The following is a 22414-nucleotide window of genomic DNA, read 5'->3' as shown; positions in this document are numbered from 1 at the left end:
GCAGTTAGGAGCAACCAGGCTGGCAGGGAGGGCTCAGTGGGGGGCGACCTGGCCAGCAGCGGGGGGCAGTTAGGGGTGACCAGACTGGTGGGGGTGGGCAGTTAGGGGCAGTCAGGCCGGCACGCAGAGGCAGTGGAGGGCGATCAGGCCGGCATGGGGGGCAGTTAGGGGCAACCAAGCAGGCAGGCAGGTGAGTGATTAGGAGCCAGCAGTCCAGGATTGTGAGAAGGATCTCCGACTGCCAGTTTTAAACCGACAGTCGGACATCTCCTGAGGGGTCCCGGATTGGAGAGGGTGCAGGCTTGGCTGAGGGGATCCCCCCGCCTCGTGCATGAATTTTGTTCACCAGGCCTCTAGTTGATTACAATTTCAGAAATGTAAAAATGGCTGATGGAAGTTGTAATATACTTTGTATTATAAGATGAATCCTCATTTTACAGTTTTAAAATATGCCTTAGAATTGCTGAAATAGGTAAACATGGAGCCAGAATGCAAAATATAGGCAGTCTGATTCCAGAACTTATGCTGTTTTCAAGGGAGTTGTTGTCCTAGGAAAATGTCTTTTTTTTCAGATTGTTGTTTATTCCTATGAAGGCCACAGAAAAGCTGTGATCATGAATATAGCCATCCTGTTGTGGATGCAGACAAGATTAAATGAAGTCTTAAAAAACTTATCACAAGAGTAGAATACCCTTGCCGAAACCGGTTTGGCTCAGTGGATAGAGCATCGGTCTGCGGACTGAAAGGTCCCAGGTTCGATTCCGGTCAAGGGCATGTACCTGGGTTGCGGGCACATCCCCAGTGGGAGATGTGCAGGAGGCAGCTGATCGGTGTTTCTCTCTCATCGATGTTTCTGACTCTCTGTCTCTCTCCCTTCCTCTCTGTAAAAAAATCAATAAAATATATTTAAAAAAAAGAATAGAATACCCCCACAGTATCTTCTATCCTTTTTTATTTTTTATTGATTTTAGAGAAAGAGGATGGGAGAGGGAGAGAGAGAAACATTGATGTGAGATTGAAACATCCATCAGCTGCCTCCCATGCACCTCACCAGGGATTGAGCCCACATGGACATGTGCCCTGACTGGGAATCAAACCGCCAACCTCTGGGTGCATGGGACGATGCCCAACTGACTGAGCCACACTGGCCAGGGTACTGTCTTCTAACCTTTAAAAAAGCATCTCAAAAAGTAGCTTTTTGGTAACTTAATTTTTCTCTTTTTTGCAGTGTTTCACTCGAGGATTTGAGTACAAGAAGCATCAAAGTGATCATACTTACGAAATAATGGTAATGATGAAGTTGCAGGGAATTTCTGTTTATTTTTCAAGTCTTACATGCGAATTATTCTTTTTTTTCCTTCACCTCCAAGACTTTCTTTTTCTTTTTTTTCCTCCTCTTCTAAATTAGGTAATCATTACCCAGTAAATTTGTCAGTTTTATGGATCTACTGAGGCATTATTAAGTCCAAAAATTATTTTAAATACTCAGATTTTTGTTTCAAATTTAGAAAGAATTTAAAGGAAGCACTTTTTGAGATTACTGACATAAGAGTTACGCTGCTTTTAAATATATTTTTAGTGATTTTGGAGAGAGAAAGGAAGAGGGATAGAGAGAGAGAAACAACGATGAGAGAAAAATATCTATCAGCTGCCTCCTGCACCCACCTCACCCTCCGCGCCCCCCCCCGCCCCTGGGAAATCCAGGCATGTGCCCTGATTGGGAATCAAACCATGACTTCCTGGTTCATGGGTTGACACTCAACCACTCAACCACACTGGCTGGGCTACACTGCTTTTTAGGTTCGTTGATAAAACATATAATAGATGTATTGTTGATGTTTTAGCTAATGGTATTTTTATGTGGTTCATGAGGATAGTTGTAATGTTTATGTCTGGTACTCTGTACCCCTTCCATGGGGAAAGTTAGTTACCTTTTTGAAATTAAGTTTTAAATGAACATAGAGTGAATGATATAATACATAAAACCATTTTGAAGAGACAGACTGGCTTATAGGCCAGAGTAAGAATTGGCTGGAATTTGATTAATTGTATTACCACCTCTTAAAGAAGGAATGAGAGACAGATGTTGGGAGTATATTTCCATGCTCTCGCCAAAGGAATGGGCACTTTAATAAGCCAAAGTAATATCTTGTCTGCTTATGTGCTTGGCGGGTATGTATACCTTTGTCAAGATAGTTTTGTCAGTTATCAGAGCATAACTTGTAGTTCACCATGTAGTTTTTCTTAGAGGAAACAGTGCTGGCTAGGGCATTTATTTGACAGTAATAATGCCTCCCTCTTCTACTTTTAAGGACCCATGTGAGTACAGTGGGCCCATTTGGATAGTGCAGGATACTCTTCCTATTCTAAGGTCAGTAGATTAGTACCTTAGTCCCATCAGCAGAGTTCATTCACATGAATATGTAGCTAGTGTTTGAATAATCAGGAATCCTGGGGGTAGAAGGAGTCATTTTTAAAATTATGCCTACCACAGCACTGTAGTAATATTATCTGCCCCCCACAAACACTTAAGACTGCCCTATTTTCAATAGCCCCACCAGAGTGGAACATTTTTTTTTTTTTAATATATTTTATTGATTTTTCACAGAGAGGAAGGGAGAGAGATAGAGAGCTAGAAACATCAATGAGAGAGAAACATCGACCAGCTGCCTCCTGCACATCTCCCACTGGAGATGTGCCCGCAACCCAGGTACATGCCCTAGACCGGAATCGAACCTGGGACCTTTCAGTCCGCAGGCCGACGCTCTATCCACTGAGCCAAACCGGTTTCGGCCAGAGTGGAACATTTGTTATAATTGATGAACTACATTGGTACTTCATTATCACCCAAAATCCATGTTTACATTAGCATTCACTCTTGGTGTTGTACAGTCTGAGAGTTTGTAATGTCATGTGTCCTCCATTATAGTATCATACCAAATAGTTTCATGCCCCTAAAAATCCTCTGTGCTCTGCCTATACATCCCTCCCTCCCCTTTACTCCTGGCAATCCCTGATCTTTTTATGGTGGCTGTATCATTTTGCATTCCCAGCAGCAATGAATGAGAGTTCCTGTTACTCCACATTCTCACCAGCATTTAGTGTTGTCTATTCTGGATTAATGGTCATTCGAATAGGTGTATAGTGGTAATTGTTTTAATTGGTATTTCTCTGATAACATATGATGTGGAATATCTTCTCATATCAATACATTTTTTTTCCTGTTTGTTAATTGCAAAATGAATGAAGTGTGGTCGGAGTAGCATTCACTTTGAGTGCATTTCATCAAGGTTATCAAATCTTCAGAAAGCTGATTTATTTTTCCCAAATTCCCACAAAAATATCTAGAGCCAGAATATACATTTATTCATTTGAGTTGTGAAAATAATTCCTTAATAATTAAGTATATGTTGAGTAGGTTGATGGTTATCCACTGTAAGAAAGCTGACCAAGAGCTCTCTAGCTGTTCTGGGCACAGTGCCTTTTGCATAATGCTGAAAGTACTAAGTTTCACTCCAAGTCCACTTATTTCTTCTGATTACATCCTTTTCTCACATATTCAACACTCATACAAACACTTTGGGGAGCTTTTGGGGGTTACTAATAGTCCCTCTTTTTCTTCCAGTCCTATCTATTCCACATCTTTCCTTCAGTAGGAATAATGACCAAATTTTGGCTTTCTACACATGAAGCCACTAAAAATGTGATTAAAAAAACATTTTTTGGCATAGGAAGCCTCAGAAAACTTTAAGTGGTTTTCAGTACTTTTGTCACCTCACAGTGCTGTAATTTTGGAAGTTACTCATGCTTTGGTGGGTGGTGTGTTAAGGTTTCTGAATTCTATGCCTATTTTTGTCCTATACTTCTTAGAACCTTGAACAAGTCAAGGCACCACTTTCTATCAGACCCTTTATACCTATAACAGTGATTCTTAAATTTTAATGGAGAAGGATCACCTGGGTAGCTTCTTAAAAATGTAAATTTGTAAGCCTCGCTGTTAGAGAATCTGGTTCAATAGGGTTCAGATTGGGTCCAGGGAATAAACAACATTGATAAAACTTTAAGAAAAACTGTACTATGTCCATTTATTTATTTTAGGTGTAGAAAATCTTTCTTGTTTATCTAAAAATAAAGTTGGTGAAAGCTAATATTCTAAAATACATTTTTTAGAAATAATATTGGCTCTTCAAATATGAGCTGTCATATTTACATGTATGTATGACACTTGCCAGATTGAGTGATTATATGAATTTAATATAGACATAGACCCTGAAATTTTACTTTTTGGTCTCTTAGTACCTCTTGTGCTAAGCATATTTATAGTATGTGTTCAGATAAATGTGTATTGCTGATTATTAGTATAATTTCACAAATCACTACAGTATTTTTGTCATTAACAAAAGATATAACCAGTTCTAAATGCCTGTGTAATCCGAAGACTTCTTGTGTCACTTTTTTAAAGACTTACTATAGAAAATTTTAAACGTATACTAAAATAGAGAGAATGGTATTTCGGCTATCTATTGCTACCTAACAGCTACCGCAAAACTTTGTGGCTTAAAATAACAACCATATTATCTCCCACAGTTTTGTGGTCAGGAATTCAGATTGGGCATGGCAAGGGTAACTCTCAGTTCCACATGATGTGCTGGGGCTGGAAGTCCAAGGGGCTTTTTTTCACATATTCTAGCACCTCAGGAGGATGGTTTGCATTGGTTGGGAGTTAGCTGGAATATCTTCACTGCCTGAGGCCTGGGTTCTATAGTAGTCTTAAGGGCCTCTCCCTCTCCATGTGACCTTTCCACATGGTCTTTCCTCCTTTTAGCAAGGAGGCTAAATTTCTTATGTGGTGCCTCAGGAATCCCAAGAGCGCAAAAGTAGAAACTGCTAGGCCTTCTTAAGCAAGTCACAGGTCCAACTTGTATTAAATAAGAAGGGACCACACAAGGATGTGAATTCCAGGAGAAGTTCATTGAGAGCCACCATTGTAACCAACTACCTAACTGTTAAAATGATCAACTCGTGGCCTATTTTATTTCATCTAAAACCCCAACCCTTCAGATTACTTAGAAGTAAACCTCCCAGACATTATACCATTTTAGCTATAAATGCTTTATTAGGTCTATGTAAAATTTAAAAGTAATGCAAGTCACTTTTCACATTTCCCCAATCATTTCATAAAAGCTTTTTAAAAAATCTCTGCTCTGTTCTCCACCTCTGAAATAGTCACCGTTCTGATTTTTATTATCATAGATCAGTTTTGCATATTCTACAACTACATCTAAATAGATTTATACTGTAGGTATTTCTGTTTCTGGTTTCTTTCACTCAGCATGTTTTTGAGATCTATTCATGTTGTATATAGTAGTTCATTCCTTTTTGATACTGAGTAATATTCCATGGTAAGAATATAACACAGTTTGTTTATCCATTCTGTTGATAGACACCTGGGCTTTGCCTAGTTGTTGGCTATTAAGAATAAAAACCGTTATGAACATTCTTATTCTTGTTTAAGGCTTTCTGTGGATATGTATTTTCATTTTTCTTAGGTAAATACTTAGGAATGGAATTGCTGGGTTATAAAATAATGATTAACTTATTCATTATTTTAATCCTCATCCAAGGATATTTTCCATTGATTTTTAGAGAGAAGGAAAGACAGAGAGAAATATCGATGTGAGAGAAGCACATTGATTGGTTGCCTCCTGCACGAGCCCCGACCAGGGCTGGGGAGGAGCCTGCAGCCTAGGTATGTGCCCTTGCCCGGAATTAAACCTGGGACCTTTTGGTCCGCAGGCTGACACTCTATCCACTGAGCCAAACCGGCTAGGGCATAAATGATTAACTTTTAAGAAACTATCATAAAGTTTCCTAAGTGGTTGTGTCCTTTTACATCTCTACTAACAATGTCTGAGAATTCTGATTGCTCCTTATGCTTGTTAGCTTTTGATAGTTTCTGTACTTTAGCTATTCCTTGGGTATCATGAATTTGTAGTGGCATCATAAAAAATTTTTTTCAACATTTACAATTTGTACTAATTGGGATACAAATAAGGCCCATTCATTCCAATTGGTTGCCTCATATATTTTCTATTCTGTGGGTTTTTCTCCTTCCCAACCTTCCCTCACTCTTTCTCTCATTTCTTACAGTTTTTATTTTTTAAAAACTGGGTTGTTTGTATTAATAGATGTTAATACAGGCTGGATTTTGCTGACTAATGTGTTCCTCTGTCTTCTGTTCCTGTAAATTGGTAGTTAGATCTAATGGCTATATCAGATTCATTTATGGTCATTGTCTAGATCTGTTAATGTATTGGGGATTGCAAAGTAGTTATCTTTTAGTTCTGTTACTCCTTTTAAGTTGGGTTAAATTCTATAAAAAGATAGTTTGTATCATTATCTGTGTGACCACCTTTAGGTATCATGTAGGTAAAGTTTGTACAGGAAAGGCAGGATAAGTACTTGTTCTCCCCCCCCCCCTTTTTTTTTTAACTGGGTTTAAAATATAAGTTGGTTTCCTGGCACCTTTAGATATTTATAATACTTTATGTGTTCCAATCCTTTACAGTTTTATCCCTATTAGTGCTCAAAATGTTCCATTTTTTGTTAGTAGGAGCCTCTACAAGTTAGTCTCTGAATCCTTTTGACATGACACTTACGAGTCTTTGAGTCTTTGAGAGCTTTTTTGCTTTCCAGTATGACAAAATGTTCCAGTCTCATCTTGAACAGTTCCTGACCCAAAGCTGGAATCAGCTTTTTCTTCAAGTACCACTAAATACTGTTTAGTGGTAAATAGAATTTAGAGACTGCATACTAGGAAACAGAAGCATTCATTGTTACTGGGTTGATCATTGTTTCTAGACCTTTTCAGTGAACAGTGTTAGGAAATTATTCTAAGACAAAAATACATTATGAGTTTATACTAGAACTTTCAATTCCAATATAAGACTACAAGGTTTTACATAACCTCGAAGATCTTACGTCTATATCTTTTTCCCCCAAGCCAAAAATCCCACTGCCCAATAATGCCATTATTTATCTGCTTTACCCCATAACACATCCACATCCAGTAATCTTAGAATATACCAACGCTATTGAAAACAGTATAAGAGTTATTTTGGCAGTTTCTTTTACTTTTTTTAAAAATTGATTTTTAGAGAGTGGAAGGGAGAGGAATAGAGAGAAACATCGGTGAGAGAGACACACTGATTGCTTGCCTCCTGCACACCCCCTACTAGGGGTCAAGCCCACAACCCGGGATTAAACTGCCCTCCTGGTTCATGGGTCGATGCTCAACCACTGAGGAACACCAGCCAGGCAGTTTCTTTTAACTTTTAAGGTATATTCTACAGATGTACAAATAATTGTATTTTAAAGTCAATTGAGATAATTTCCTTCTGTGTGATTATGCCTTAAAATAAATTCATAGGTTTGTTATATTTTGTTTTTATAATTCTTATGATTTTGAAATTTAATAATTACATACAATATTTATCTTTCAAAGTCAAATCTGCAAAACAAGGAATATTCAGAGAGTCTAGCTTCTATTCCTGTCCTCTCCACTGTTTTCTCCCTCCTTTCCCCATAGGTAAACTTTTCTTTTAAATGTATCGTTTATTCTTCCATTATAAATTACACACACGTGTATTTCCCCTTTTCTTACCTAAATGGAAGCATACTATATTTATCTCTATCTTTGTGCTAAGTTTAAAAATGCTTATATTTCTGTTATGAATTACATAGAATTTATGGGTGATAATATTTTTGGAGAACCTTGATGGTGGAAATAGGAGTAAGGTGGTAGACCACCATGAGAATAGTTAGTAAAATAGAACAGGTATTGAAAAGGGCATAAATTAGTATTACAGTTAAGGTTACTAGGTTCCATTTCTATATCTATTCTTAGGCAAAATCTTTTCTTTTTTTAGACCTCAGATTTTCCTGTTCTTGACCCCAGCTGGACTGCTCAAGAAGAAATGGCCCTTTTAGAAGCTGTGATGGACTGTGGCTTTGGAAATTGGTAAGAGCTTGGTGTTAGGGCTTGTCCTGCCCTAGTGAGCTCCGAGAAAAAGGTGCATGTGAAGGGTAAAGGGAGAAGCCTCAGAAAAAGAACTTTGCGGATCATATGTTGCTTTTCTATTGACCCATGACTTGTCCTCTGAAATGCCTCACGGGGAGACATGGGATGTTTCATGGCCTGTGACTGGGCAGATCTAAAAGACCGTTTTGAATGGATCAACACAGAGAAGGCTGGTTATTCTTTCTGAGTAGTGGGGAAATTTAGACTCATTAGTCATTGCTCCTTTCTGATTTTGTGAATTCTTGGCTATGGATGCCCTCGTCATTTAACTGTGTCAGACTTTTGGTAGATGGCCACAGCTTACCTAAGATTCAAGTTTGACAGACTTCTATTTGCATTTCCTATTTTTAGCTTTCAATATCTGCCTTAGTCCAAGTTTGGCAGAATTGAACAGCAGGTATTGCTGTTGCCTTAGGTAGTAACACTTAATCCCACTGCTTTCATTTTTGTTCTTTGGGAGTACTTTGACACTGATGATAACATTTTATGAATTAGACAACAGAGAGTTTATTAAACATTTTTTAAAAAATATATTTTTTATTGATTTTTTACAGAGAGGAAGGGAGAGAGATAGAGAGTCAGAAACATCGATGAGAGAGAAACATCGACCAGCTGCCTCCTGCACACCTCCCACTGGGAATGTGCCCGCAACCAAGGTACATGCCCTTGACCGGAATTGAACCTGGGACCTTTCAGTCCGCAGGCTGACACTCTATCCACTGAGCCAAACCGGTCTTGGCTATTAAACATATTTTGTTCATGAAGAATCTCAAGCTTAGGGACCTGAAATGATTTCTCATGATCACATAGCTTGTTAGTGAAGGACTCTTAAGTAGATCCACCCTGTCCTGACTTCCTAGTATATATAATCTTTCCTGATATTAATAGAATATACTATGCTGCCTCCCTTATGTTGAAGTCTCTGAAGGAGACTTGATGAGTTCAGTTCACATTTTGCTTTTTTTATTCATTCAGCATTTATTATAAAATATTGTGTATTAAAAAAAAAACACCAAAAAAAAATATTGTGTATTATAGGGAATACCAAAAAAGATAAGAAAATGTGATCACTTATGAGACACTTGGTAGTCATCTTTGGCCTTTTTGGTTTTTCATTTTTTCGCTTGCCATTCTAATGCTCTAAAATGGGCTAATCCTCACTGTCCCCCTTCCCTCTTAGCAAAGATCACAAAAATACTATAGTTTTTCTATCTACTATAAGGTACTAAGCTTGGTGGTAGGGTGCTAGAGTTAAGAATTATAACACCCTGCCCTCAAGAAGCTTATAATCTAGAATGGGAATATATATGTATACACACATATAGATACACACACACACATTTTGTTGAAGTACACAAAGCAGAGCATAGTAATGCCTTAGGAGAAGAACAAGTGAAGCACTGTGGAAGAGAGGGATTGAGAGGGGACATGGAGAGAGTTCACCTCCACCTCTTCATTCTGGGCTAGGATTCAGGAGTCTTGAGAACAAATTCTGGCTTTGTCACTTATGTGCTTTGTGTTCTTGAGCAAGTTTCTCTTAATGTCTTTGGGCCTCATTTTTTTCATCTGTGAAATTGAGATATTAAGTACTCACACCACACAGTTAATGGTAGGATTGACTTAAATTATGTTATGAATGTTTCTAGCTTATGCTTGGCCTATTGTAAGAGCTCTAGTAAAGAAATTTTGTTCATGCAAAATGTTTTGTAAACTATAAAACATTATGCAAATATAAAACTACTAGAGGCCTGGTGCACAGATTTGTGCACTGGTGGGGTCCCTTGGCCTGGCCTGTGGGGATTGGGCCAAAACCGGCAGTTGGACATCCCCTGAGGGGTCCCGGAGTGCAAGAGGGCACGCTGCAAAGTTGCTGTCACTCGGCAGCTCCTGCATTGAGCGTCTGCCCCCTGGGGGTCAGTGCACCTCATAGCCAGTTGCTTAGGCTTTTATATATATAGATACTTATGTACGTACGTTTTTATTGTTCCAAAGTGGCTTGTTTTTATTTATAGCAATCCTCTCCATGGGGCCTAGCTCACAGGGTAATTACAAGCTTTGTAGTGATTTTTCACTTCTTTTGGTGGAAAGGAAAGGGCTTTTCAGATACTGTTTCTATATCTTGGAATAGCAGGATTTGGAATAGCAGATTATACCAATATTAGCCTTGTATTTGTCTTATTGTTCTGCTGATAGCTCCATGACACCAGTTTGGAAGTATCAAATCCCAGGCATTATGTGGATAGGACTTAAAATTTGTGAAGAACGAACTTGCTTTTATCATTACATATAGTTGAAAGCACTACTTCCTTCTCTTTTCCTCACATTCCTCTAGGCAGGATGTAGCCAATCAGATGTGTACCAAGACCAAGGAGGAGTGTGAAAAGCACTATATGAAGCATTTCATCAACAACCCTCTGTTTGCATCTACCCTGCTGAACCTGAAGCAAGCAGAGGAGGCAAAAACTGCTGACACTGCCATTCCATTTCTCTGTAAGTGCCTCCCTTTTCTAAAGAGATACTTAGGTCATCTCTGGGCCTTGTTGCATAGCAAATACATAATGGTTTGTTGACTTGGACAGCTAATGAGTTTACGAAATACAGGAGGAGTTGGCATGGCCATTATTGGGAGTCAGGGCCATAATGGGGCCAGGAGGGAACATCTCCCAGAGGCTAGAGTTCTATACTGGATGTCAGGGTGCCTGGATCCAACATGTAGTTACACCTGAGACTTGCAGTTCCATGCTATTGTGAACACCAGGCTTTTTATAATCCCTTTGGAGAGTTTATGATTGTAGATATTAGTTAATAAGAAAGTCCACTATTTGACTTATTATCATTAATTATTAATCATCCCAGTGTTAAGCCCAAGAAGCAATTTGTTATTTTTGTTCACTTAGTTGTGGCAATAATAGCACACTTTTTTTTTTTTTTTTTTTAATCACATGTGGCTGAGGGACCCATGGGTCTTTTAACAAAACATAACCAAAACCGTGATGAATTATAAATGGACACCTTTCCTCAATGACTCCCAGAGCACAAGTAATGAAATATGAATGTTTTCCCTTCCTCCCTCCCTTTCCTCATATTCTTAGAAACAGTTTTGTAGCTGACTGCCTCAAAGCCTGATGATACCTCGTATTTCGATAGTACTTGGAATGTTGTGCTCAGTTCCTAAATCCATTAGACCCTTTGTTCCTCATAGAAACCCAATGACCTAGGCAGAGCAAGTGCTTTTGTTTTACACATAAGGAAATAGATTCACAAAGGTTAATTTGTGCAAGGTCATGTGGATGTGAGGGGACTAGTGGATGTTAGAGTTGGGACTCAATTCCAGTTAACTTCCAAACCCAATAGGGTCTTTTTGGCCTCTCAGTTGGATGAGATTTATAAATTGAGATTAGTCCTAAAGCATAAGGATGCTGAAGGAAACAGGGTAAAAACCTATGTTCTATAATATTAAAGAAAAGATCCTTTGTTTTTTCGCATGTTAAAAGCAAAAAGCAGAGTGAATTTTCCTATCTTTACTTCAAGGTTTCCTTAAGTCTTAATTTCCTTTTTAAGAAATCAGTCTGTTTCCATAATAGTTTATCTCTTTCACTTTTCCCTTTATAAAAAGCTTTGAATTTTATTTATTCTCTCAGATGCTGTCTTTCTCCAAACAGAAATATTTTAGAGTGTAAATGACTATTTATGTGTCATTTAAAGTGAATAAGAAAAACTCTAAATTTTCCAGCGGCAGAAGACCCTCCCCGACCTACCTTTGACTCTTTGCTTTCTCGGGACATGGCAGGATACATGCCAGCTCGAGCAGATTTCATTGAGGTAGGAGAAACTCATTTTTGTTTCTGATGAGGCTTCTATCTCTTAGCCATAGGTTTCATAGCACTAAAAAAAGATTTTCAAAGCCCTGTAATTTGTAGTCCCTTATGCAGTGACATTTTCTTCTATTTGAGTGCTTTTTCTCATTTGTAAACATTTTCACATGTAGAACAGTGAAAGTTCTTCAGGCCAAGAACCTGTTTCTTAAATTTCATTGGTGTGGGCTCCCACTTTCTTAGTAGGTGTGGGGTTTCTATAGACTGGTTCTTATTCCATACCTAAGGGGTTTCAAGGTTGTACTATATCAGGGGCTGACAAATTTTTTCTATTTAAGGGCCAGATGGTAAATATTTTAGGTTTTGTAGACCAAAAAGTCTATTTTACAACTGAACTTTGTCACTATTGTTGCAAAAGCAGCATGGATAATATGTAAACAAATGAGCCTGCCTGTGCTCCAGTAAACTTTGTATATAGAAACAGGCAGTGGGCTGGATTTGCTGACCCCTGTACTGTGTTTATAAGATAAAGAATGACAAATGTATATAAAAACTACATGTTCCTTGTTCAGCTATAGAGTTAAAAGCCCTGTGAATGTAGTCGTAAGTTGCTTGATTTATATCTAATTCACAATTACAGTGCTCTTAGAGGTAAGTTGAAAGTTTTAGTGAGCTACAAACAATTTTGCTAGCCATGCCCAGGTCTGCATTTTTTTCAAGGCAAGTGATATTGTAGAGCTACCCCATAGGCTCTATCCCTACCGATTGTACTCATTGAATAGAATATGAGTACACTGAGCTACATAAGCACTATTGCATAAATAGAGCCCTCAGAAGGTAGTAAAAAGGTAGATGAATTAATGCAGACAATTTTCATACCGGAAGATCTAGTCAGAGTTAGATTTTCTGGGGTTACCTTTTATAAACAGACTACTTTTAATTTTTAGAACAATAGCTTTGGCTTTATTCATGAACTCATAACTGTTCTCATTTTTGCTGTCAGTACTGCCTGAAAGCCTCTTAGATTTCCCCCATGATTTCTCATTATTGAGGCAGTATCCTGGCTTTGTACCCCATTCACTACTTTTAAAGGAGTGTTTGCCTGTGTATTTTCTACTTGCTTCTAATGCATGGCTACTGTAAACATATTACTCAAAACTGATAAGTTTGGGGGTGGGAATTTTTTTTTTCCCCCAAACAGGAGTTTGACAATTATGCAGAGTGGGACTTGAGAGACATCGATTTTGTTGAAGATGACTCGGACATTTTACATGGTAACATTTTGTTTTAACAAATGTTTTTATTGATTGCAAACTATGTGATGGTACTGTGTTGGGGTCTAGGAATCTAAGGATGAATAAAACATGTCCCCTGCCCTAAACGGGACTCAAAACCTAGTGATTAAGTTGCTGAACTTAACTTTTTTTGTTGGGTTTTGACCACAATGAAAAAGATCATTTGTGCTGATGGTGAGAACGTTGATTATATAATGGTAGTTGGGAATGTCCCATTCCTTGGCGTGTAGATCTTCCTTTTGACTGAGGTAGGGCTACATTGAGGTAATTAACTGGCCCTCACTGCCTCCTGAGAAGGAAGGGGGCCAGTGTGAAGAAGACCTTGGGACTTTAGTAGCAGCTGCTGGTACTAGATGTTCACTATGATTTGTTAACCCAAATTTCCCACTGCAGAGGAAAAGAATGGAAGTTCTTTGAGGATTTTTTAGACCAAGATTAGGAATTTCTCATTTCTTAGAACTGTTGAATTTTTAACATTTCTGAATTCTCATCTAAGATTAGCCCTTTAGGGATTTATGTCAACTGTTGTGTTATAATATAAATGGTTAATACCAACAGAGCTCTTAAAAGTGGATGGTTAGCCCTGGCTGGTATAGCTCAGTTGGTTGAGCATCATTCCATGCACTGAAAGGTCACCGGTTCAGTCCCCAGCCCTGGCACTTACCAGGTTTGCAGGCTTGATGCCCAGTAGGAAATGCACAGTAGGCAGCAGATTAATGTTTCTCCTTCTCCCTTTCTCTCTCTCTAAAAATCAATAAAAACATTTTTAAAAAATTGGATGGTTAGACTTTTGTTGAATCTTTCCCCCCTCTTTCTGTTTTCAGTGAACTACATATTTGAAATAATCCCTAGTCTTCTCTTTCATTTTAGTTCAGAATTGAAATTGAATGTGATACAATATGAACAGTGCTCCCTTGGATTCTATATTCTCCAAGCAGCATCTTCATTGTTTCTCTTAAATCTATATTCCAGGCAGGGAAGGCAAGTGGAATCCTTGTTGAATTATACATAAATCAAGTTTTCATGTGGCATTATCTGCTACTCTGTCATTAGAAGGGGAATTTGATTCCATAGAAGAGCTGCCTAGGTGTTTGTTATACCAGATCTAGAACAAAGAAAGTCCTCATAAAAATTTTATCTCTACATATTTCTTGAGCCATTTTCTTTTCAAAATTTCATTTCTCTTCTCCCACACAACTTTAAGGAAAGTCAGAGTGACGCAGATTGAACTAAAAGAGGAAAGCTTGAAAGCAAACTAGTTTGGCATTCACTAGATTCATCATTGTATTTGTTCAGTCATCCTGTCAATCTCTTCTTTTCAACCCCGGGTAACTCATGTTATTGTCTTTTCTCACCTGTGTTACTGTTCCCTTGAAGGTAGTGTGTGGATTGCCATTCAGTATTTCTCTTCAGATACACCAGCTTTAATTAAAATGGTATTGTTTTCTAGCTTGTAGCTCTCTTTTCCAGAATACAAAAAAAAAAAAAAAGGCAACGTAATAAATATCTTTTATATACTGTTCAAAAGTACTTAACTTTTGAAAGTTAGAATCTCTAATGTCAATAATGGCTAAACTATGTAAGAGACTTGCTGAATTACTTCTCTAGGCCCTAATCCAAGGTCTTCATTCTTAAGCCTCAACATTATTAAGAAAAGTGTAATGGTTGGGATTTAATTTCACTCTTCATTCTTCGTAGAAGCAAGATCTGTAATTTGTCCTGGTGTACTTGTGCTACTTTCTGTTAAGTGGGAGCAAAAGGAAAAAAATTAGAAAGAAGCAATTGATTGATTAACAGTTTTTATTTCAGTTAGCATTTCAAACCTAAAACATACTTTAATTATTTGTGCTCTTTCTACAATTTCTTTTTTTGTTGTTGTTGTTGTTTGTTTTTAATTTTTTTTATTGCTTAAATTATTACAAAGAGTATTACATACAATCAGTTTGAGGCAGCTCTGCCTCTGTATCTATTATTGTTCAAAAGTTTGTAATGGTCTTTATTATCCATGAATGAGTGAGATCATGTGGTATTTTTCCTTCATTGACTGGCTTATTTCACTTAGCATAATGCTCTCCAGCTCCATCCATGCCGTTGCAAATTGTAAGAGTTCCTTCTTTTTTACAGCAGCATAGTATTCCATCGTGTAGATGTACCACAGTTTTCTAATCCATTCATCTACTGATGGGCACTTAGGCTGTTTCCAGATCTTAGCTATGGTGAATTGTGCTGCTATGAACATATGGGTGCACATATCCTTTCTGATTGGTGTTTCTGGTTTCTTGGGATATATTCCTAGAAGTGGGATCACAGGGTCAAATGGGAGTTCCATTTCCAGTTTTTTGAGGAAACTCCATACTGTCTTCCATAGTGGCTGCACCAGTCTGCATTCCCACCAGCAGTGCACAAGTGTTCCTTTTTCTCCACATCCTCTCCAGCACTTGTCGTTTGTTGATTTGTTGATGATAGCCATTCTGACAGGTGTGAGATGGTACCTCATTGTTGTTTTGATTTGCATCTCTCGGATGATTAGTGACTTTGAGCATGTTTTCATATGTCTCTTGGCTTTCTGAATGTCCTCTTTTGAAAGGTGTCTATTTAGATCCTTTGCCCATTTTTTGATTGGATTGTTTATCTTCTTTTTGTTAAGTTGTATGAGTTCCCTATAAATTTTGGAGATTAGGCCCTTATCAGATATGACGTTGGCAAATATGTTTTCCCACGCAGTGGGTTTTCTTGTTGTTTTGTTGATGGTTTCTTTTGCTGTGCAGAAGCTTTTTATTTTGATGTAGTCCCATTTGTTCATTTTCTCTTTAGTTTCAACTGCCCTAGGAGCTGTATCAGTGAAGAAATTGCTTTGGCATATGTCTGAGATTTTGTTGCCTTTGGATTCTTCTAGAATTTTTATGGTTTCCTGTCGTACATTTAAGTCCTTTATCCATTTTGAGTTTATTTTTGTGTATGGTGTAAGTTGGTGGTCTAGTTTCATTTTCTTGCATGTATCTGTCCAATTTTCCCAGCACCATTTATTGAAGAGACTGTCTTGACTCCATTGTATGTTCTTGCCTCCTTTGTCAAATATTAATTGAGCGTATTGGTTGGGGCTGATTTCTGGGCTCTCTATTCTATTCCATTGATCTATATGTCTGTTCTTGTGCCAGTACCAGGCAGTTTTGAGAACAGTGGCTTTGTAATACAGCTTGATATCTGGCATTGAGATCCCACCTACTTTGTTCTTTCTCAGGATCGCTGCAGCTATTCGGGGTCTTTTTTTATTCCAGATGAATTTTTGGAGAGTTCGTTCTAGATCTTTGAAGTAGGCCATTGGTATTTTAATGGGAAGTGCGTTGAATTTATAGATTGCTTTGGGTAGTATGGACATTTTAATGATGTTGATTCTACCAATCCAAGAACATGGTATGTTCTTCCATCTCTTTATGTCTTCCTCTATCTCTTTTTTCAACGTCCTGTAGTTTTCTGAGTAGAGGTCTTTTACCTCTTTAGTTAAGTTTATTCCTAGGTAGCTTAATTTTTTTGGTGCGATGGTAAATGGGATTGTTTTTATAATCTCTCTTTCTGAAAGTTCACTGTTGGTGTATAGAAATGCCTCAGATTTCTTGGGGTTAATTTTGTATCCTGCTACATTGCCAAATTCATGTATTAAGTCTAGTAGCTTTTTGATGGAGTCTCTAGGGTTTTGTATGTATAATATCATGTCATCTGCAAATAAGGACAGTTTTACTTCCTCTTTTCCAATTTGGATGCCTTTTATTTCTTCTTCTTGTCTAATTGCAATGGCTAATACTTCCAGTACTATGTTGAACAGGAGTGGTGAGAGTGGGCATCCCTGTCTTGTTCCTGTTTTTAGGGGAAATGGTGTTAGTTTTTGTCCATTGAGTATGATGTTGGCTGTGGGTTTGTCATATATGGCTTTTATTATGTTGAGGTATGATCCTTCTATTCCCACCTTGCTGAGAGTTTTTATCAAAAATGGGTGTTGGATTTTGTCGAATGCTTTTTCTGCATCAATTGATATGACCATGTGGTTTTTTTCTTTCAATTTGTTTATGTGATGTATTACGTTTATTGATTTACGGATGTTGTACCATCCTTGCATCCCTGGGATAAATCCTACTTGGTCATGGTGTATGATCCTTCTGATGTACTGTTGGATCCGATTTGCTAAGATTTTGTTGAGGATTTTGGCATCTATGTTCATGAGGGATATTGGCCTGTAATTCTCTTTCATTGTGTTGTCTTTACCTGGTTTTGGTATTAGGGTGATGCTGGCTTCATAGAATGAGCTTGGAAGTGTTCCTTCCTCTTGGATTTTTTGTAGTAGTCTGAGGAGGATAGGTTTTAGTTCTTCCTTGAATGTTTGGTAAAACTCCCCTGTGAAGCCGTCTGGTCCTGGGCTTTTGTTTGCTGGAAGCTTTTTGATGACTGCTTCAATTTCTTCCGTAGTTATTGGCCTGTTGAGATTTTTAGATTCTTCCTGATTAAGTTTTGGAATGTTGTATTTTTCTAGGAATTTGTCCATTTCCTCCAGGTTGTCTAGTTTGTTGGAGTAGAGTTGTTCATAGTATTTTTTAACAATCATTTGTATTTCTGTGGGGTCTGTTGTTATTTCGCCTCTATCATTTCTGATTTGGTTTATTTGGGTCCTCTCTCTTTGCTTTTTGGTGAGCCTGGCTAGAGGTTTGTCGATCTTGTTTATCCTTTCAAAGAACCAGCTCTTGGTTTCATTGATTTTCTGTATTGTTTTTTTGGTCTCTATGTCATTTATTTCTGCTCTAATCTTTATTATCTCCTTCCTTCTGCTCACTCTGGGGTTTTCTTGTTGCTCTCTTTCTAATTCTTTGAGCTGTAGATTTAGATGATTTACTACCATTTTTTCTTGTTTTTTGAGGTAGGCCTGTAGAGCTATAAACTTCCCTCTCAGGACTGCTTTCATTGTGTCCCATAGGTTTTGGATTGTTGTGTTTTCATTGTCATTAGTTTCCAGGATGTTTTTAATTTCTTCTTTGATCTCATTGGTAACCCAATCAATATTTAATAACATGCTATTCAGCTTCCAAGTGTTTGAGTATTTTGGGTTGTTTTTATTGTAGTTTATTTCTAATATTATGGCCTTGTGGTCTGAGAATCTTTCTACAATTTCTACAACCTTGTTAAGTCACTTTTTTTTTCAAATGGAAACTTTCCTTTATTTCAAGAAAAATGATTTTAAATATATTAATGCAATAAACATTAATATTCTAAGGAAAACTATCTTAAATGTAATAATACATGCAATAAACATTAATATCTCAAGAAAAATGATTTTACATATAATAATTTTACATGCAGTAAACACCAATTATTCAAGAAAAACTATCTTAAATATATTATTACACGCAATAAACACTAATATTTTAGGAAAACTTGTTAGTCACTTGATTTTAGTTCATTTCAACTAGAACCAAAGCATCAGTTATTGATTGTTAGCATACTGGTAAGTGGCTTTAACATAACATAAATAATAACCCCTGCATCCCCTTTCCTTCCTGTCTAGTAGTGGATGTTGAAATGGGTGCTTTTTAAAAGGTAACACTTTTTTTCTTTATTTTATTTTTTCCCCATCGCCATTTATCCCCCCTATACCTGCCTCCACCTCCTAATCTCCAAAAAGGTGATAATGTTTTAAAGAGGTTTCATAGTACTAGAGGGAAGACTTGTTGGTGCCATAAAGGGATGCTTTGTTTATGTCTCTGAGTTCTTAGCTCCTCTGGCAGCATGACCCTCCGTCCAAGGGGACATATTGCCCCTGAGCTGAGCAGTTTCTCCCTGAGCACTCATTGAAAGGGGACTAGGAGCCCAAGGAGACTCAGGAAGGAATGAGAAGTAGCACACCTAGAACAGACAAAGGAACACATATTTTGTGCAAATCAGAACACTGATTCAGCCTTGGGCTTGCTTCTGAGTCACTGTATGATCTTGGGCAAGTCCTTAGAATCTTGCTTACTGTTTTTTGTGTCCCCTGCCGAAAAAAAAGGGGGTGACACTGATTAGTCATAGAGTGTGAATGTCTCCAATGAAAGATGGTACATAATTCAGGTGACATCATTACCATTCCATTATACTGCTAATATTACTGAGCATTAACAACATTCCTTTTGTTTCCTCACTTATAACTACTAGAAGGAAGCAAACTGTTTGGCTGGGTGTGTTTTTTATATTCCATCCCAGGGCATCTAGAAGATCAACAGATGCTACCAAGCCCCTTTCCTTACCCAAAGACTTTTGCTATGATTCATGGAATTTGTCTAATAAAATGGAGCTGAATGGTCCATTATAGAGGCCTGAGACACAATGGAGGGATAATAAAATTGCATTCCAATCATACCAGAAGGCTTTTAGAATGGGCCCAAAGAATATACAAGTGAAGCAGTGTCTGAGGAGGAAAACAAGGAAGTTCTGGGAGCCCTAAATAACACCTCCTTATATTTTATTGGGAATTTCAGTGCAGACGCACAGTGTAGTTCCCTTTTCCTGCTTTCATTTGGGAAAATCTCTTAAATTTGTGAACTCCTCTTTCCCAGAGTTTCACAAGTTCTGAAATCCTGGTTGCAACATCTTCTAACCATTGCTGTCTCATAACTGAAGCAAGCAAGAGGCATTATCATTATAAGCTCCTTCCTATGTGTTGTGTCTGTGTGTTCAACACACCTCAGGGTTGCACATTAAAAGAGTTTATTCTCCTTTTATTTGGAAAGATAATTTCAGCAAATTTTTTGGCCAGGCATGGATTTTCCCTCACTTCTCCACCCACCCCCAGCCCTTTTTTGGCCAATATTGTCAGCCTTTAGATCCTTTTACAGTTAGCAGATCAGAGATTCACCCTGGTCTCTACACACACTCACCTTTTGCAAGTGCCCTTCCCCTTCATAGTGATTTGACTATCTTATGCTTAGGACATTTTAGACATAAATGCTATTAATAACAGTTAATACATATTAGCATTTAAGTCCTTCACACATGTGAACTCATTTAATCCTCACAAAACACTATGAATTGGGCATTATTATTATATCCACTAGAGGCTAGGTGCACCAAATTCGTGCATGGGGGGCAGGTTGTCCTTCAGCCCAGCCTGCACCCTTTCCAATCTGGGATCCCTCGAGGGCAGTTGGACATCCCTCTCACAATCCGGGACTGCTGGCTCCCAACTGCTCACCTGCCTGCCTGATTGCCCCTAACTGCTTCTGACTGTCAGCCTGACCACCCCCTAAACACTCCCCTGCCAGCCTGATCAATGCCTAACTGCTACCCTGCTGGCCCAATGGCCCCTAACTGCCCTCCCCTGCTGGCCTGGTCACCCCTAACTGCCCTCCCCTGCAGGCCTGGTTGCCCCCAACTGCCCTCCCTTGCTGGCCATCTTGTGTCCACATGGGGGTGGCCATCTTGTGTGTTGGAGTGATGGTCAATTTGCATATTACCCCTTTATTAGATAGGATTTTATAGCTGAGGAAATTGAGGAATGGAAATACCAAGTAACTTGCCTGAGGTAATATAACCTGCAAGTGACAGAGCCATCTCCAAAGTCTATGATCTTAATACTGTACTAATTATCTTTAAACCTTAAATTTTTGTTGCTGGGTTCATATTGAGAGGTGGGATGATATTCACATTTGTTGTCTCCTATGGCTTAACCACATTCCTGATAAATAAGAATAGATACGCTCCCATTTTACATTCAGGGTAATGTACAAAGGAGTTAACTTACTTGCCTCAGGCCTCCTAATTGCTGACATTAACCTTTAGGTCATGTAGTCTTATTTCCTTCACATAACTGATTGTGTACCTCTCGGGCCAAAAGCTAGGGAGGTGGGGGGAGGTTGGAATGACTTTTAAAAAAATTTGCTTCTTGGGAATACCTGAGTCATAGGTTTGAACTTGTGTGGTTGTAATAGGGATTTTGATCGGCTTTCCTGCAGTTAAGGCCTCTGACTTGATTTTCTTGCCAAATAAACAGTAGTGCCTTCTGTCAGGAAAACAGAAACATGTTGCTAGCTATTTTGAACAATGTTAGAAATACATTGCAGTGGGAAGGAGCTGCCTCTGACTTCTGCCCACTACTTGAAATATTTTAAGGCCAGCCATTTGGAGACTTTATTATCAGTACCCAGTATAGTCACAGGGAGACTATTCTTCCCACAAGGCTGAGATTTCAGAGGCCTTACATCAGTGCATAGGTGACGGGTGGTTTTGGTTTGTTTTTGTTTTTAATATATTTTTATGGATTCAGAGAGGAAGGGAGAAGGAGAGATACAAATATCAATGATAAGAGAGAATCATTAATTGGCTGCCTCCTGCACGCCCCCCACTGGGGATCGAGCCCTTGACTGGAATCGAACCCAGGACCCTTCAGTCCCCAGGCCAATGTTCTATTCACTGAGCCAAACCAGCTAGGGCTGATTTGTTTGTTTTTAATGATCTCTGGTTCTTTGTTCCCACTTGACTGGAACCTCCAGTCACTATAAGTGGAATGTGAACTGATGATTCTCATTCTTGCAGTGTTTGCCTTGTTATTTCTATTCTGCCTGCTGTGCTGTGGTCCTCTCTGAGTTATTCGTGCAGTGAAGAACTTAAAATCAGTTGCTGCAACTTGAGTGTGCTTTATCAAGGAAAGAGAGAGCTTCAAATACGAATCTCCTCTATGTGTTTCTTTCCTTCCCTTTGTTACCCAAAGCTAGTTGTACATGTTTAAACTATTGAAATGATCAAGCCATAGAACTAATTATCAGCAGTATTTATTTACAGATTTTTTTTTTTTTTTTGGTAACAGTCTCTTTAGTTTTTCTGTTTTAATTAAGTCATCCCCACACAAATCTCAGGAAATAGCATGGTAAGTTAGTGTCTTAGAAAAATAACAAAAAATATTTTGTCAAAATTAGCAGTGATTTCCACTACATCATGAAGTAGTTTCTTTCCTATTGAACTCATATTATTGTGTGGATCTTATTGGGTGGATAAATGAAATGAGGCACATAAAGAGCCTGGAACATGATAAATAGTGTATTTTAACTATTTCCTTAACTGTTATATTTGCTCCTCTTTCTGGTTGAACATTTGACTTCCTAAGTCTATTTGTCATAAGAAATAGAATCCACTCTAAAACTTGCATAAGGTTACACTGCATGTCAGAGACACATCCTCCCCTCCCTTTTCTTATCCTCCTTTTCCCC

General features: G+C 38.2%; 1 protein-coding gene across 4 annotated transcripts in view; it reads left to right on the top strand.

The window, feature by feature from the left end:
• TADA2A (transcriptional adaptor 2A) overlaps nucleotides 1–22414 on the top strand; it is a 44927-nt gene that overhangs the window by 6934 nt on the left and 15579 nt on the right. For 3 of the 4 annotated variants that reach the window (XM_005858533.2, XM_014531399.1, XM_005858535.2), the window contains exons 3-7: nucleotides 1229–1288; nucleotides 7929–8020; nucleotides 10413–10570; nucleotides 11814–11902; nucleotides 13097–13169. In XM_005858533.2, the coding sequence (XP_005858595.1) occupies nucleotides 1229–1288; nucleotides 7929–8020; nucleotides 10413–10570; nucleotides 11814–11902; nucleotides 13097–13169 (472 nt within the window). The remainder of the gene's footprint in view (nucleotides 1–1228; nucleotides 1289–7928; nucleotides 8021–10412; nucleotides 10571–11813; nucleotides 11903–13096; nucleotides 13170–22414) is intronic. The other variant, XM_005858534.2, reaches the window with a different exon arrangement.

This window comes from Myotis brandtii, unplaced genomic scaffold (genome assembly GCF_000412655.1).
Source record: "Myotis brandtii unplaced genomic scaffold, ASM41265v1 scaffold120, whole genome shotgun sequence".
Classification (NCBI taxonomy): domain Eukaryota; kingdom Metazoa; phylum Chordata; class Mammalia; order Chiroptera; family Vespertilionidae; genus Myotis; species Myotis brandtii.
This window is presented reverse-complemented; position numbering and strand designations above follow the sequence as displayed.